Raw genomic sequence first — 15614 nt, forward strand, 5'->3', positions numbered from 1 at the left:
CTACGACCAAGACGTTGATGGGAGCCGCACGTCAACAACGCGTCGTTGACCTTTTAATCATCTCTACAACCCAAGCAAGTCGAACCAGCACTGTCAATTCAACCCATTCGAACACATCACAATGGCAGACATCCCTCTTCTCGTAACCTCCCAAAACAGCTCTTCCGAGCGCAGGATCTCACCCCACTGGACTCTCGCGCACCTCAAATCCCGGCTCGAGCCTGTAACCGGGATCCCCTCATTCTCCCAACGCCTGTCCGTGTTCATCGCCCATTCCGAAACGCCAATCCTGCTGACGCCGCCAGATGGGAGGGCAGACGACGACTACACGGTTGGCGAGTTTAGAAATGCGTTGGTGCCGTTTGCGAGGGTGCAGGTTGATGACACAAGACCTGTCTCTTCGCAAGAGAATTACGTTGATGTTTCGGGCGTGGAGAAATTTGAGTTGTCCCAGGAAGAATATGCCAAACGGGATGATACGGTTCTTGCGTGGAAGAAAAGGAATCAGCTAGGGCGGTTTGCAGCGAGCTCGGACGTGGCTAAGGTGTCGCCCAGAGCTGTGCTGACAGCAAGGGGGATCCAGATTGGACAACGGTGTCGTGTCGCCGAACCTTCCGAACGACGCGGTGTTGTCAGGTTCTTGGGCAGCGTGACCGAGCTGCCGAGCGCGGGTGCAACGGAAGACGATGCCGTATGGGTTGGTGTTGAGTTTGACGAGCCGGTCGGAAAGAACGATGGCAGCTTTAAAGGCGTAAAATACTTTGAGGCGCGGAGGAATCATGGCTCGTTCTTTAGACCCGACAAAGTCGAAGTGGGCGATTTTCCTGAAATTGATGACTTGTTTGCTGAGGATGATGAAGAGGTGTAAGGTTTTGTTTGTATCATTGTAATAGTTATACACCGATAATTAAAATAAGCCACACCTGCCAAATCGTACAGCTAATATACACACAAAAATGTCAAATTGGTAAAAATCACAGTTCTAATCTTTCCTCCTCCTGGCTTGCGTTAAATAACGTGTCAGTTGACTGCGTGAAAAACAACATCGCCTTCTTATTTCCTACATTTCGCAATGAGTAGTGATTTCCTAGCTAGATTAGTGAGATGCATGGAACAAAGTGAGGATGCACACACCTCTGGGCACAATCGTATGCCCACCCCGACGTAATCTGAACACCGTGTCTTGAATAGTGACCTCAACATATCCCTCAACAACACAGAAAGCAAGCGCGTTATGTCGTGATGGTCTGGATCCTTTCTCGCCGTGCACAGGTAACAGCACCATCCCGGACGCCATAAATCCACCCGGCTCGTCAAACGTTTTAGCGAACTTGAAGGACGAACTAGCGGTTTGTAGAAACGGAATGGCTTGGCCAGACACTGCGAGACCTAGTTTCATTAGTGGGCAATTGAAAATTAGGTGTCAGTAGCAAACATACGTCTTTTGACAATCTTCTCATCGTCCATAAAGTCATTAACTTCTCCAATAACCTCGTCCGGCTCGCTATCATTATTATCATCAGACAGCTCCTCCTCAGCTCTTGCCCGCTTAAAGATACTGCCCGCTCTACTCTTTCGCTGTGCCGATGTTCTCGTGGTAGAGGTGGATTGCGGGGAGTCGACCATAATAATTTCCTTGATTTGTGGCAGAGCAGGTCCAGAATCACGACGCTCGCCAAGATTGTAAACTATGCGCTCGTTACGCCAGTACGCGAGTGGCTGCACACGTACCCGCTTCGATCGTCGCATGCCGTCTTCTTCATGGTGAGAATCTCCGGACGGCTCCGGCACTATTCGTTTGATGTTTTGCGACAAGGCCAGCGACTGTGACGACCGCCGTGATGCTTTGACCGGTTGTGACGCAGGCTTAGGAGCTGTCTTTGGTTTTGCCTTCGATTTCGGAGGCACCGACTTGGACCCGGTTTGTGACTTCCCTGGTACTGTCTTGTTTGGAGCTGACTTTGCCTTAACGGCCCTCTTTGGTTTTGGTTCCGCAAATCTTTCGTCCTCGCTCTCAGACTCAGACTCGATCTCGGATTCTGATAGTCCTGAAGCTTCTTCCATCTCCGCGTCATCCTCTTCTGCCTCGCACTCAAATTCAGGCTCTGGTGGATCAGGAATTCTCCTTTTCGCGACTACCTGGGCTGTCTTCTTAGCGGCCGCAATCTTATTCTCAGCCGGGACATTCGTATTCTGCACATGCAGTACACCGTTCTTCTTCACCTGGGACACTTGCCGCATCGATTTCTTGGCCATTCGCTGCGCAATCTGCTTAAGGTTCTCTTCACTTTCACGCTTCTCTCGGTCATTTAGTTCCCTATAGGCCCGCATCTTGGCATCCATCTCGTCCGGTGCCTGATTCTCTTTTTCTAACTTGTCAGCCTTCTCCAGTTGATTCTCCGCCTCTAGCGAGTCCACTTCCAGCTCACCCACAGAATCAGAAGCATGTTCCTCATCCTCCAACACGTCATAATCAGAAATCATGAACGGCTTCTTCGATTTGCCATGCTGCGGTCTCAGACCCCGCTTGCTTCCTGTAATCGCTGCCGGCACAACTATTTTTTCGGCCGATGCCTCGACACTCTCTTCACGACTCACGCTTCCGAAGTCCAATCTCCGTGCAATATCGCTCCGGCGCGCAGGTGAGCCTATATTCGTCTTCACTGGCGTCCGGCGTGGCAAGACAGCGGTCGTAGGCACACTATCTCGACGCGGCGATGCAATCGGCGACTCGACTCTACTACGCGATGTCGTGATGTCCATACTCGTCTCGCTGTCTAGTGTCCGAGCGTTCTCGTCGTGGATGCCAAACGACGTGGCAGTTGCTGCCACCGGTACAGGCCCAGTCGTGGGGCCGGGAGAAAAAAAGGCGTCCATGCTTTCCATACCGTATGAGTCGCGCTGGCCAGTATCCGCTATCCTGATACCAGTTTTCCTGGCAGTAAATTAGCACGTCCATCCATAACATGACACGAAAACAAGATATACCTTCCCGCAATACCGATTTCAGCAAAGTTCAACGGCCGCACAGTGCGTTTTAAAATTGGTGCCTGCATGCTGGTGGGATTCGGTACTGCAATCATATGAAAAAATCAAAACGACTCGTCCCAATCGCGCGTCAATGAATCTCTGTATATTATCACAGCTGTGATCGATGGTGGTGGGTTTGGTGCCGGCAAAGACATGAATGTTTTGTTTACGGTGGCTGGATTTGTTTTGATTGCAAGGTTGGGCATTTGAGCGCCATAAGAGAGCCGGGTAAGCATGACCCGGACAACACGGTTACGCGAATTGAAGCACCTTATTTGCGAATTCCAGTCTGTGATAATAGCAATGGTCGCAGTAATAGCGTCACAACATTTCGAAGAATTATGCCAGAATGACGAGGAGCGTGAGGACATAGAAATTGAGGACGCATCCCAGATATCTACCAATCTCGAGTTCGTGCCTCCCGGAGTCGAGGTGCCATTTCGTGACATATCAAGCACTTATCATACGCCAATTCCAGATGCGATCAAGCTCGGTGACCCGTGCATTTTGGGCGTTGACGAAGCTGGTCGTGGGCCCGTACTTGGTGCGTTCCAGCTACTTGTAAAATTGGCAAGAGACGACTGACGGATGATGTTAGGCGCAATGGTTTATGCGTTGAGTTACTGCTTAAAGTCATACGCCGACAAGTTGCCGTCCTTTGGCTTCGCAGATTCAAAGCAGTTAACACATGCTATTCGAATGGACTTATTCAGTAGAATATGCAATAACGGCACCTTACCCGAGGATTTGGAATTGTTCAACAACATAGGCTGGGGGACTCGCATCATGACGGCCCGTGATATTTCAAGTGGCATGCTTAGGTCTCAGACCGGAAGAGTATATAACCTGAACGAACAAGCGCATGATGCGACTATAAGTCTCATCAACGAGGTTTTGGCCATGGGCGTCAATGTTACGGAGGTTTACGTCGATACTGTTGGTCCGCCGGCGTCGTATCAAGCTAAACTGTCGAGATATTTTCCGAGTATCAAGCTTATTGTCACGAAGAAGGCGGACTCCTTGTTCCCGATTGTTAGTGTTGCTAGTATTTGTGCGAAAGTAACGAGGGATATATCGTTGATATGTCGTGATGAGAGTGATGGAACGTGGGGCAGTGGATATCCGTCGGGTAAGTATATTCTTGATAGCAGTAGACTTGCTTTTTCTAAAGAGATCAGACGGGAAAACTACGAAATGGCTCAAAGGTACGCTTGACCCTGTTTTCGGATGGAGCAACGTAGTCAGATTCTCGTGGCAAACGACGAAGGATTTGCTAGAGAAGAACGAAGGGGCAATCACAGTCGACTGGTAGGTTATGCTTACATCTGATATCATTGCAATTTCAGCTAACTGTGTATAGGAGTAATCAAGAGAGTGCTGATCTTCGGCAAAGTGCATTTCAATCGACGGGGTATTGGATTGGAAAGCTGGTTACATCGGAGTTCTAAGAGAGACAGTTTGTATATAAGGTTGCACGTTATTAATATATATTAACATTGTTTTGCAAGCTGCTTGTCCAATGTTTGTACTAAAAAACAGCCAGTGTTATAAGGGGCAGAATTAACCTATTCCCATGACCTCTAAACCTAAAAGTTGTCCCATATGTCGGCCTTATCTGCTGATAATTACCCTGCTCGAACTCGATGCCGCCGAAGCCATTTCAGTCGCCAGCTCGTACATTCCGATATCCTGCTCAGATTTTCCTTTCGGCTGCTCGGATTTTCCTTTAGCATTTTCTCGGTTCAATTGGCTTAATTGAGGATGAGTTCAAGAACGTGGGATTACATCGCGAAGATTGTTATGATCGGCGACTCGTAAGTCTGTGGTAATTCAGTCATCTACTTTCCATGATTTTCCCAGTGCCAAGCAAATTTGATTGATGACTGAAATAGTTTGCACAGAGAGCACTAATATACGGGCTTGTAGGGCATGCGGAAAGTCGTCGCTTACTGTACGATTGACGGATAACACATTCAGTGAGACTCACGATGTTACAATTGCTGCCGAAATCGGATCGAAAATTGTGCCAGTAGACGATAGTGTATATATTAAACTGCAAATATGGGTATACTTGAATGTTTCTACAATGCCATATGAAACGGAGTTGCTAACAAAGTGTAGGATACAGTGCGTTGCTACATTGAGTACTCCGACGTCGATTTTGGCATGTTAACGTCAAATAGGCAGGACAAGAGCACTATCGAGCGGTTACGCGATCATATTTCCGGAACGCGACCGGCTGTCTTTTAGTATACGACGTCACACGACGGGATACGTTCCTTCACGTGCAAGAATGGCTTGCAGACCTCCGTGCCCAAGCAGATCCGGAAATCTGCGTGTTGCTAGTAGGAAACAAGTGCGATTTAAGCGACACGCAGCGACAAGTCTCGATACAAGAAGCGCGGGAATGGGCGCTTGCGAATGGGTTGATGGATTTCGTGGAGACTAGTGCGAAGACAGGAGATCGGGTAGAGGAGGCATATCTTCAGGTCGCGCGTGAGATATACTACAAGATTAAGGGCGGCAAGTTCGATGTAAATGATAAGGTGAGATATGCCTACCCTAGACAGAGTTTAGATCATACTAACAAAGGAAGACACATGGAATCAAGATTAACAGCGCCAAATACGGCAACGCTGATGGCCTAAATTTGGATGCAACCGCAGCGAATGATGTAGGAGCCAAAGGACGGTGTTGCTAAAGGGACGAAGGATATCTATATTCAATTTGTATTAATAGTTGGCAGTGTTCATCTGCATTGCATGTAAGATCTTGGTTATTCTAGGCAGTCTTCCGTTTCATTTGGTAGTTACTTGGTTGTAATTAACAAGAATTTAATGTCTCTCCGTCTTCCGTTTCATTGGTAGTTACTTGATTATAATTAAGAAGAAATTACTGTTTCTATGTCGACTATCCACCGTTCTATAAAACACTTTCGTAGTTAATCCTATATCGTGTCTACTCGTTAGACACGCCACGGCGAAGTAATTAGACGGTCTAAGATGGATGACCACCGGTCACCTTAACTACCATGTTCACAGATGTCTTTGCCGATGTGACCAAATGCTGAAGCGATGAGCGAAACGGCTGCCATGTTTGTTATGCTTCTACAGTTCCTTCCTTCTGGCGTCTTTGCACCAACTGTCATCATCGAACAATGGTGGCTTCAACAATCTTTGGCATCCCAGTATGTAAAATGTATCCGAGCACTTCTTGTCATCCTATAATCTTTGATCACCGCGCTCTCAGCCTTGCAAAAGGACGCTTCAGAAACCCGGCTCATATGACACTGGTACCACTGCTAAAGACAAACCTTTCCGTCGTTTACCATTCGCTCAACCTGTAAAGGTGCAATGAATTCTACCTACTGTTTATATATATCGTTTTGGCACTGATGAATCGCGTACTGTATGATAGCCTATTTGAAGGGATTAACGAGACATGATTAGAAAGTTGAACATGTGCAAGTAGGCAGGTGTCCGCGAAATGGACATAAAATGTGCGAAGTGGTAGAAATCATTAGAATCAATTGTTCGAACTGGAAAACTGCATGCATGGATGAAACGCGTAGAATCCCATCACCAGCTATATTACATTGTCCCGTGAAAGACTGTACCGATAGCCAAATCTGCATTCTAATCGATATTTACCGTTCACGCGTAGCCAGCGTGCGGCTCAGCCCGATCGAATCTCCACAATCCAACTTTTCTGGCCGCTGTCATGACGTCCTCGATCTCCGCGTCTGTAACATGACGATTGAGTTCCTCGTATCGAAGGCCACTACCTCGTGTGCTCTTCCGGCCGACATGGCCAGAGGGGAAGTATTGGCTCATAATGTTGACATAGCTATCTCTATCAACTTCATCCGCAATGTACTTCATAATCTGGCGGGATTCGTCCAAGCAATTTGGCATAATGAGATGCCGAATTAGCACGCCCTGCTTCGCGAGTCCGTCACCAGTGAACTTAAGTACGCCGACCTGCCGCGCCATCTCTATTAATGCATGGCGCGCAGCGTCAGGATAACGTTCTGATTTCAAAAACCGTTTCGCAGAATCTGGCGACCAGAGTTTGAAATCAGCGAGATATATATCAATCAAGCCGTCCATTAACTTGAGACTCTCTATCGAATCAAACGACGAAGTATTATACACAATTGGAATCCTCAATCCCAAATCCTTAGCTTTTGCAATAGCTTTCACGACGATCGGGACGACGTGTTCGGGAGTGACTAAGTTGATGTTGTGGCATTGACCCATATCCTGCAGCTTTACCATCCACTCGCCGATTTCCTCGGCAGTTAGCATTTCGCCTGCATCGCGGACATGTGAGATTTCGTAATTCTGGCAGAATACGCAGCGCAAGTTACATGATGCAAAGAAAATCGAACCAGATCCATTCATCCCCGTGATGCACGATTCTTCCCCGAAATGAGGTGAAATATTTGAAACGGGCACGCGTTGGGCGCCAAGAGCGCAGTAACCTGTTGATACGTAGCGATCAACGCCGCAGTTATGTGGACATAAGGTGCAGTTGTGGAGATATGTTTCTGCTTCTGCTATTTTGCATTCTATTTGCTTAGGTGTGAGCATGACGTATCGGGGATTGTAGTCGTCGAGGAGATACTGGGGTGAGATACGAATGTGGCGACGTATAAGCATTTGTCGGCCAGGTGACCAAGTGGGGTAGACTGGACCTTTCGAATGGGGAATCCATGATGATCGCATTGGTCGCAGCGACAGCATTTCGGCGATACAAGAGTGCAAAGAGTAGATTTGTTTCGTTATACTTCTAGTGAGGTAAAGTCTTAACGATGGCCGACGAATCTCGGGTTCTGCCTGGTGCGGCTCAAGTGTGTTTTGGGCGTCTATGACATTTGCTCACACGCATCTTCAAATTGCGCTACTTCCAATGACAAAATACATTCCTGAACTTGCTAGTTCTTATTATCCACGTCACACTTGCGGACGTACACGACTGTTGCGATCATAAGGGTACAAGTCCAGATGCAGATACTTGATTTCTGGTCAACTCAATCTCCCAATTCACCTGAAACCCAATGCCTATGATCCCTTCGTCGATACATAGTCCAAGACCATAGTCTAATTCCCGAATAGAACTAAAAGCCAAATTGTGAGATTATTTCCAAGCTAGACAGTACAACTGTAAGTTAGAAAAATTTGCTTGAATCACACCGTCTCACCAAACGAAGCGCCTTTCAACTTAGCGTCATCGCTTCACGCTCAATAGCGTCGACGGTTCCAATATTCATTCGGATCATACTGTCACTTTGAGTGCAATGAAAATGCCTTACCAGCGGGTGCTGAACCCTTGGGCGGATATTGGCTTCCTTCGGGCCTTGGGCATTTGCACCTGTAAAGGACATGAGACATAGAAATCAAGACAATTACACTAAATTGTATACCATTCTTCTTTTGGAACAGAATCGAGAACGGAGGGAATGTGAAGGCCACATCCAAACCAAGTCTTTCCAGCTAATGTATACTATTAGTACTGCCGTTCCTCAAACACCCAGTGCACGTACAGCAGATGTCGCAAACAGATGGTTTACACATATTGAATCAGTGATAAAGATAAAAATGAGGAGATTGTAAAGAAAGTCGACTGTCTAATAAATTCAATAGATCTGTACTACGATGAATAAATCTCTGAGACTAGTCTTCAGGGTTTGACAGCAGCTAACCCTAATTCCCCGTCACGTGCGCAGCGGTAAGGTTGAGCCCTAACCCTCAGCATTCCTCCAAGTTGTGCCGAGTCAGCGTAGAAGGCAGTCAGCCATAGAATTATTTTGCCACATGCCCTATGAAGATCAATGCGTCTACACCACCCACTCGCGGCACAGGGCCTACGACTGAATAGAGTGCAGCGTTCGATGCAACGCGGCTGCGTTTGCGGATGCTGCATGCCGCCTTACACTCTCCGCTGCCCCTGGTACATCCGCTCCACTGGAAGCATTCAACTGCGGCACGGGCTGATTCGCTTTATTCCCCGTTCTCGCCTAATATACCTTCATCACGGCGCCAAATTCTCGTTCATTCTCTCCTCCTCTCCTGCCGATCCCAGTCATGGCGAAGTCTGGGGTCGCCTTCAGCTCGTTCTCGATGCCGAATGCCGTTTATCGTATCTCCGCAGTCGCTCTGGTATTCTGGTCGATCTTCCATTTCTTCTCGGGCTTCTTCTCGCCGGCGCAGATAACAAATGAAGAGGCTCAGGCGAAAGCACGTGTAGAACTAGCTCACAAGATAGAGACCGCAGAGCTCGGCAGAGACGGGTTCAAAACGCTGTCGAAGAATTACTTCCACGATTTCTACGGCGCTGAGGAATGTGGACTCGCGTCGACGGACTTATACAATCCACACATGAATAGCGACGGAACGCTTACGAGACCATATTGTGTCAATAAGGAGAAGCTGCTGAATGCCTTGTCTGGAGGCGGCAGAATAGGGTTTAACTCACCATATCACCCTCTTGACTGCGAATACCGCTGGTTCGACCCAGAGGAGATATGCATGATCTTGGACCGGTTTGATGCTGTGATATTCATTGGTGAGCAGCGCATGACTTCTCATGTCTACGCGGCGTTCAACTCGTTGCTCCGAAAAAACCTCGCCTGGGGTGGTCTCAAGAACTGGGAGCTTAACGAGCAGCTCCGTCAGCGATGCCGATGCGAGTCACAGTACACCAATCCTCAGTGCGGTGGTGGTTCGGCCGGTGTGAGCGATCATTACATTGTCGACTCCACTGAAATCCTGGATGCGAAAGAAGAAGGATCGAAAGTTGGCGCTCCCTACGTCTGCAACCGGGTCTTCCACGGCCTGGTCACTGTCAATTCCGAACCTGTAGCTGCAGGCACTCTCGAAGACATCGATGACATCCTCGCTACTTATCACAAGACCGCAAAGCCTGTTCCTGTCATTCTCCAGCAAGGACTAGCACACGGGTTCAACTGGGATAAATCTACGAAGGTGATGGACGCCATCCTCAGACAGGTCGAGAAGCGCGAGCCGAACCCGAATCACCGGCCTTTCCTCTGGCTTGGGCCTCCATCTGCTGGTCACCGTAAACCCCCCGGTGTGATTATGGAGCAAGGTAATAACGCTCTTCACCACTTCACCGTCGAGCTGAGCAAGCGTGCAAAGGACCGAGGTTTCGACGTCTTAAATCTCTTCAATCTCACACTCCAGGCTGACTCGTATGATGGAACTATGTACGGACAAGAAGTGAGTCTTACCACAGCCATGATGATCGTCAACTGGTTAAGCAGGGTTGAGAGTTTGTAACGGCATGTCGGTACGTATATTGGTGATTTCAGCTTGCATTGGCGGTGTTGAGAGCGACGCTTCAAAGTGATCGGAACGGCTTTGTTATCAAGTCAGGTCTCCATATGTGTCTTTGTATCATGAACATTTGTATTATTCTGGGTCATCGGTTGCCATCTCGTTTGTATCTTGGATTGTATGTAACGGTCGGTCATGATTTAATATTATAACTAACTATGATTATCTTAGTTTAAGTTAATTTCCAGAAAATGATATCAAAAGAATGAGCATCCTTATCATGGATCGCGTTTGTCAGACAATCAATTGTTGACACAAGCCCTAAACCTAGCATAAGTTTGTATAAGGTATTATTGTATAACTCTCTGGACTCCTACCATAAACGCCACGAATGTTGGGTTTTATTGCATGGCGACATTCTGCCAACAAACGCCTGAGCCGCATCATCGGCGGCGAATCCCACTGGTTTGACACACAGCTCGCCGACGCACAAGAGTCGATGATACGTCCAAGATCACATAAGGTGTACCTTAATCCTCAGGAGCAATGCGATTTTATTCTAAGAACGACAATAGCAAGGGATCATGTCTACAAAAATGAATGTATGCAGCACGGTTACACCCAAACGTCCATTAGCCAACGGCCGGACGTAGCATTTAGGAATATGCTGCCCGCTCATATAAATCCAACTTCAAGCCGAAGCTCTCAGTCCAATCTACTGATTCGGGGTTCAATCTCAGATTCGTCGACAGGGATTCCGTCGTAAGAAAATCGATCATAAAAGGGCGACGTCGGATCTACCTCCACGTCAGCGCTCCCTCGAACGGACCAGAGCATGCGCAACGGACACAGGGACGAGAAACCCGACGTGAACGTAAATCGAATGTCAGATATCGACTCCGCTAACCATCGAACGCAACGACCATACACTGAGCCCGAGTGAAAACCTAGACCAAGACAATCGTTGACCGAATCATTGCAGAAAGAAATGGAAGAAGTAGTGTTGGGTGAAAAATTTGTGCTTTTATACTCTCCTATAGTGGAGGGCTAGGGTGTTCCAAACCCTAACATCTGCAAATTCGAATCCCGTGATTGGTGTAGCTAGCTACTACATGAGCGAATAAACATTCCTTATTTACAGTCTCACTGGTTTGCTAGTAAGGTTTCTCCGATATAGCACCAAGCAAATAGACATGGGTTTGTTTCTCAGGCAATTAAGGGGCTGGAGGTAGAAATTAAACAACCGAGGAAGAAGAAATCGCTGGTCTCATTTACGACAAAGTGCGAAGACTAACGTCCCGCTCGTACAAATAACTCAAGAAAATCAAATGCATATATATATGGTTTCCATGCTATCACACTTGCCTAATTCAACTATCAAAACTTTGCACGTCGAGTAGGCTTTCGAATATCGCGCATCTCTTCTTCGAAATCATCTCTCCGTCTCTTGTTCTTGAACTTCAGTTTATTCCTCTGTCCCCGCACCGGGCCACTCTGCACGGCATCCAAGTACGCATTGATAGGATTAGCCTCAGCGGCCTGCGCAGCCAGCTGCTCTAGTATCTCGGAATCGGGATCAATGGCCCTCTTTCCAGTTTCCTCGTCATCTACCAGCATCTTACCGCTCTCTGTCATCTTAATCTTGTTCTGGCGACTCTTCATTGTTGCTGGAGTAGGCTTAGTAGACGACATTCTCGCCAGGGCCTTCTGGTCTAAGAAATCAACAGGGTCTTCATCCTTGCTGCCGATGATATATGTCTCTCGTTTTTGGGCGCGGGAATGACCTCCATGATTCTGCTTCTTCTTGCTCATGGAGTCCGCATTTTCAGAATCAACATCCTCGTCGTCATCATCACTGCTGGATCCATAAATAGCCTCTTCAAACTCAGATAGATATTTCTTCTTGCTGGAAGGCTGATGTTCCTCGTCGTCACCGCCTTCGGTCTCATCGGCTTCTTTCCTTCGTCGCGCACGTTCCTTCGACTTTCGAATGTTCGTGAGCAATTTCTTGTCGTCTTCAGGGAAAACGCGCTCAATCATCTCGACACCGAATCGTCGCACAAGCCGTTCGATCAAATGCTTGACCTTTAGCTTAAACCGAGCATGATGTTCGTGAGCCCACTCAAGCAGATTCGGAACGAGCGTCTCAAGCCGAGGTTCAACGTGCTCTTTGGGAAGCGATGTCACCATGACCTTCACAAATCCTAGGGCCGCTTTGACAATTTCGCGGTTCTTGGATGTCAAGAATAGATCTATCGTCGCCACGATCTCGGAAACAACCTTCCCTTCCAAAATATCTAAGAATATCAGCAAGAAATACGCACATAAGACGAGAAACAACGTAAGACACGTACTCTTGTACTGATACAGCAGTCGGCTCAGCGCAGTGATAGTGGCACTAATCATATGAGGCGTGGTACCAGCAAGACCAGCAGAGACCATAGTAAAGTACTCGTTTATAGAAGCATCGACATCCGCAGCGTTGACATCCATATTAGGAACCTTAGCAATCGAGACGGAACCTCCGCCAGCCATTTTGTCGCCCATCTCAACGAGTAGCTGATATGCCGCCTCCCGCGATTTCTCGTTGACTTCTTTCGTTCCGACAACCGCCTCGGGAAGGATAAGTGTAATGAAATGCAAATCTGAAGATGGTAATGTACGAACAATATCAATAAGCGCTGTAAGGCGAGTCCCACGAGCAGGCGCAGTAACTTTCTCGGCAGATGAAATCATCGCATTCTCAAGATTGTCCATATTTTCAATCAAATACGCACTTCCTTCTTCGCTCTGCGCCAACTTACTCAAGATACGATAGCCACGTTTTTGCACTTGCGCGTCGGCGCTCTGAATAGTCGTGACGAAAATCGTGCTGAGATGGCTGTAGAGCGCTGGAGGCAGATACTCTACCATGGCAACAATGAGGTCCATCATGGTATGACTGACAGGCGGAATTGTCAGTTTTCTAGATGGAGTCGATTTCTTTTCCGCTGATTCCTCCAACGCAGGAGTCAAAAGCGCAACAACTTTTCGGAACGTAGTGGAAATATCCTGAACCATTTGTTAGTGCCAATTTCTAGGGTCTGACCGGTAGCGACTAATTACCTTCGATGGTGTTATGGACAAGAAAGCGTTGATTGTATCCAAAATATACTGTCGATGCTCTGTCACCGTCTGATTAAACACATTGAACAAAACAGCCAAGAACTTAGAAGCCATCGCACTGAGATACTCCAAATTCTTCTTTGCATCTTCTTTGCTTATCTTGGCCTCCAAGAATGGATTCAATCCATCAATGTCACCTTCAGCATACATCTTGTTACTCTCCACCATAATTCGTAATGACTTGCAGCAAACCTGGCGTAGCTCAACTTTCTGGTACAATACATTTGCAATCAGCTCCGCGTACTTCTGATTGAATGATTCACGCAGATCAGTGGGTAAGTCGCAATATCGCGGAAATAATGACCAGATTTGGTCGACCAGTGTGGAATAGATCTTGATCTCGACAGCTTTCTCCTTCTCGTTAAGCTCAGCAACCTTTTGCGACAGATGATCGCTTAGCGGGATCATGTAGTCGATGAAATGACCCAACTTAGCATTGCGGATACTATCACGAAGGAGTGGAAGGAGGAAAGCTCGCCCGGGCCTCGTAGGCCCTGGGTTCTCCAAATTGAGCGGCAAGATTTCTAACATCTTCTTAGGTCCGAGAGCTCGAATCGCTGCCGACAGTAGATCATCGGCCTCTGCTCGTCCTTCAAACTCTTCACCCGTTCGCAATTCGCCAATGACGACAACTGCTTGCACCAAGTACGGATCAGCAACGAAGTCAAGGGCATCAAAAAGGGCGACCAGAATGCCAAAGACTTCCTTCCATGCCGCCTGGTACTTGACACTAAGGAGTGACAACGCCGAATTCGAAATATCAGATAATATGCGCTTGGTCGAGTTCGTCAATTGTCCCTCGACCAAAATCTCGTGTGGAATACACGTAGTCACAAGAGCAATCAAACACTGAGATGCGGAGGTAGCAACCGTTTGCGGAAGTCCAGATTCGAGATACTCGGATATGGTCTCAAATAATATTGGTAGCCGAGCAAAAGCTTTTGCTTCGTCAATCGCGCTATAAGCTGCAAAGCATTGTGCCACAATAGCCAGCCATGTCGGTGCAAGTTGCTGATCGGTTGCAGCAGGTCGTAGATTCATAATCGAGTCAACAATCTTAGCGAATGTTGAACTATCGATTTTCTCCTGGTCCTCAGACTCCCCAACCATACTAGTAAATAGCGACTGAAACACGTCTAGTGCGGCCATAATAAGAAATTCATCGGGAGACCGTGATATTGAGAATAGAGTTTCACAAAGCGATTCAATCTTGCTAGTCGGCCAACCCAAGTCGTTCCTTGCTATCGCACGAGTCAACTGTAACGAGAAAATTATCTTCTTTTCTGAGGCGGCTGTGCGACTGGTCGACTTGTGTTGCTTCCTGTGGAGATGTGAATTGCCAGTAAATTCAGAATATTGCTGTTTGACTAAATTCAAGGCCAAATCCGAACACATATTGAGAGCTGGGTGAACTCTTGCAGGGCCTGGCGGAGGATGGCTGAGTACATTGGTGATAGCCTCTTGCGCGCACTTGCGGACTTTCGGGCGGTCGTCAAGACTAAGCTCTAATAGACGGCTGAGAGCCTTAGTAGGACCGTTTTCTGAAACAGACGCAAGCCATGACGAGGACCCTTGAGCGATCAAAATAGTCTCCAAACAACCGATGGCTGATCGGACGAGAGCTGGCGAGGCTTCACTATGACTGAGCAATGGAGTGAGATACGACAGTATTGAAGTAAATTTACTAATCAAAAGGAGATTTGAAGTATGTGGAAGGACGACATCCAAAAGATAGATTGCCGCAGCAGCTAATTCTTGGTTGTTCAGTTCTGACGCAGAGAATGCTTGAGAGAGTAGCGACAGAAACGCAACCACGTATGCCGACGCGCACAGCTCTGTGGTCTGTTCGTTCAGAGTCTCCTCAACCGCCTCTAGTATGACGGATAACTAAGTACAATTAGAAATATGCCTTAAGGTGAATCGTGAGATCAGTACTCACTCGCTTCTGGTGAGGTAACTTCGACGTCTTGTGAAGCCGGAGCCGATCCAACTTGCTCTCCAGCGTAATTTGCCCTTCGGTGGCATCAGGGACCACCTCCTCTGCATCTAACAACGGAGCCATAACTATGACCTCAATGGTTCCCTCCAAATGATGCGTCAAAAATATGACCGAAAAAAGAT

At 47.5% G+C, this 15614-nt stretch overlaps 7 protein-coding genes across 7 annotated transcripts; 4 read left to right on the forward strand and 3 right to left on the reverse strand.

The window, feature by feature from the left end:
• Window positions 1-885, forward strand: POJ06DRAFT_245944 (CAP Gly-rich domain-containing protein). The gene has a single exon (XM_056186715.1). It carries the CDS (start codon window positions 122-124, stop codon window positions 866-868), a length of 747 nt encoding a protein of 248 aa, XP_056046320.1. The 5' UTR covers window positions 1-121; the 3' UTR covers window positions 869-885.
• POJ06DRAFT_245945 (kinetochore CENP-C fungal-like protein) lies at window positions 886-3198 on the reverse strand. The gene is made up of 3 exons (XM_056186716.1): window positions 2989-3198; window positions 1440-2935; window positions 886-1389 (listed from the first exon to the last, which is right to left on the reverse strand). The coding sequence occupies exons 1-3, from the start codon at window positions 3081-3083 to the stop codon at window positions 1097-1099; spliced, it is 1884 nt and encodes a 627-aa protein (XP_056046321.1). The 5' UTR covers window positions 3084-3198; the 3' UTR covers window positions 886-1096.
• Window positions 3199-3317: 119 nt separating this feature from the next.
• Window positions 3318-4507, forward strand: POJ06DRAFT_245951 (ribonuclease H-like domain-containing protein). Its single transcript, XM_056186717.1, has 4 exons — window positions 3318-3574; window positions 3629-4159; window positions 4209-4338; window positions 4391-4507. The coding sequence occupies exons 1-4, from the start codon at window positions 3334-3336 to the stop codon at window positions 4476-4478; spliced, it is 990 nt and encodes a 329-aa protein (XP_056046322.1). The 5' UTR covers window positions 3318-3333; the 3' UTR covers window positions 4479-4507.
• A 177-nt stretch (window positions 4508-4684) lies between these two features.
• On the forward strand, window positions 4685-5678 carry POJ06DRAFT_288023 (P-loop containing nucleoside triphosphate hydrolase protein; the record flags this gene model as incomplete). The annotated part of the gene is made up of 5 exons (XM_056190282.1): window positions 4685-4844; window positions 4957-5095; window positions 5152-5157; window positions 5214-5601; window positions 5623-5678. The coding sequence occupies exons 1-5, from the start codon at window positions 4792-4794 to the stop codon at window positions 5676-5678; spliced, it is 642 nt and encodes a 213-aa protein (XP_056046323.1). The 5' UTR covers window positions 4685-4791.
• Window positions 5679-6683: 1005 nt separating this feature from the next.
• POJ06DRAFT_235820 (putative radical SAM superfamily protein) lies at window positions 6684-7775 on the reverse strand (the record flags this gene model as incomplete). Its single annotated transcript, XM_056185856.1, has 1 exon — window positions 6684-7775. The coding sequence occupies one exon, from the start codon at window positions 7773-7775 to the stop codon at window positions 6684-6686; it is 1092 nt and encodes a 363-aa protein (XP_056046324.1).
• Window positions 7776-9152: 1377 nt separating this feature from the next.
• POJ06DRAFT_192921 (uncharacterized protein) lies at window positions 9153-10331 on the forward strand (the record flags this gene model as incomplete). Its single annotated transcript, XM_056184894.1, has 1 exon — window positions 9153-10331. The coding sequence occupies one exon, from the start codon at window positions 9153-9155 to the stop codon at window positions 10329-10331; it is 1179 nt and encodes a 392-aa protein (XP_056046325.1).
• A 1217-nt stretch (window positions 10332-11548) lies between these two features.
• Window positions 11549-15603, reverse strand: POJ06DRAFT_245973 (NUC173 domain-containing protein). The gene is made up of 4 exons (XM_056186718.1): window positions 15433-15603; window positions 13434-15380; window positions 12683-13379; window positions 11549-12625 (listed from the first exon to the last, which is right to left on the reverse strand). The coding sequence occupies exons 1-4, from the start codon at window positions 15553-15555 to the stop codon at window positions 11706-11708; spliced, it is 3687 nt and encodes a 1228-aa protein (XP_056046326.1). The 5' UTR covers window positions 15556-15603; the 3' UTR covers window positions 11549-11705.
• Between the last annotated feature and the right edge of the window lie 11 nt (window positions 15604-15614).

The sequence above is a fragment of the Lipomyces tetrasporus genome, assembly GCF_029532465.1.
Source record: "Lipomyces tetrasporus strain NRRL Y-64009 chromosome Unknown POJ06scaffold_2, whole genome shotgun sequence".
In the NCBI taxonomy this organism is placed as follows: Eukaryota; Fungi; Ascomycota; class Lipomycetes; order Lipomycetales; family Lipomycetaceae; genus Lipomyces; species Lipomyces tetrasporus.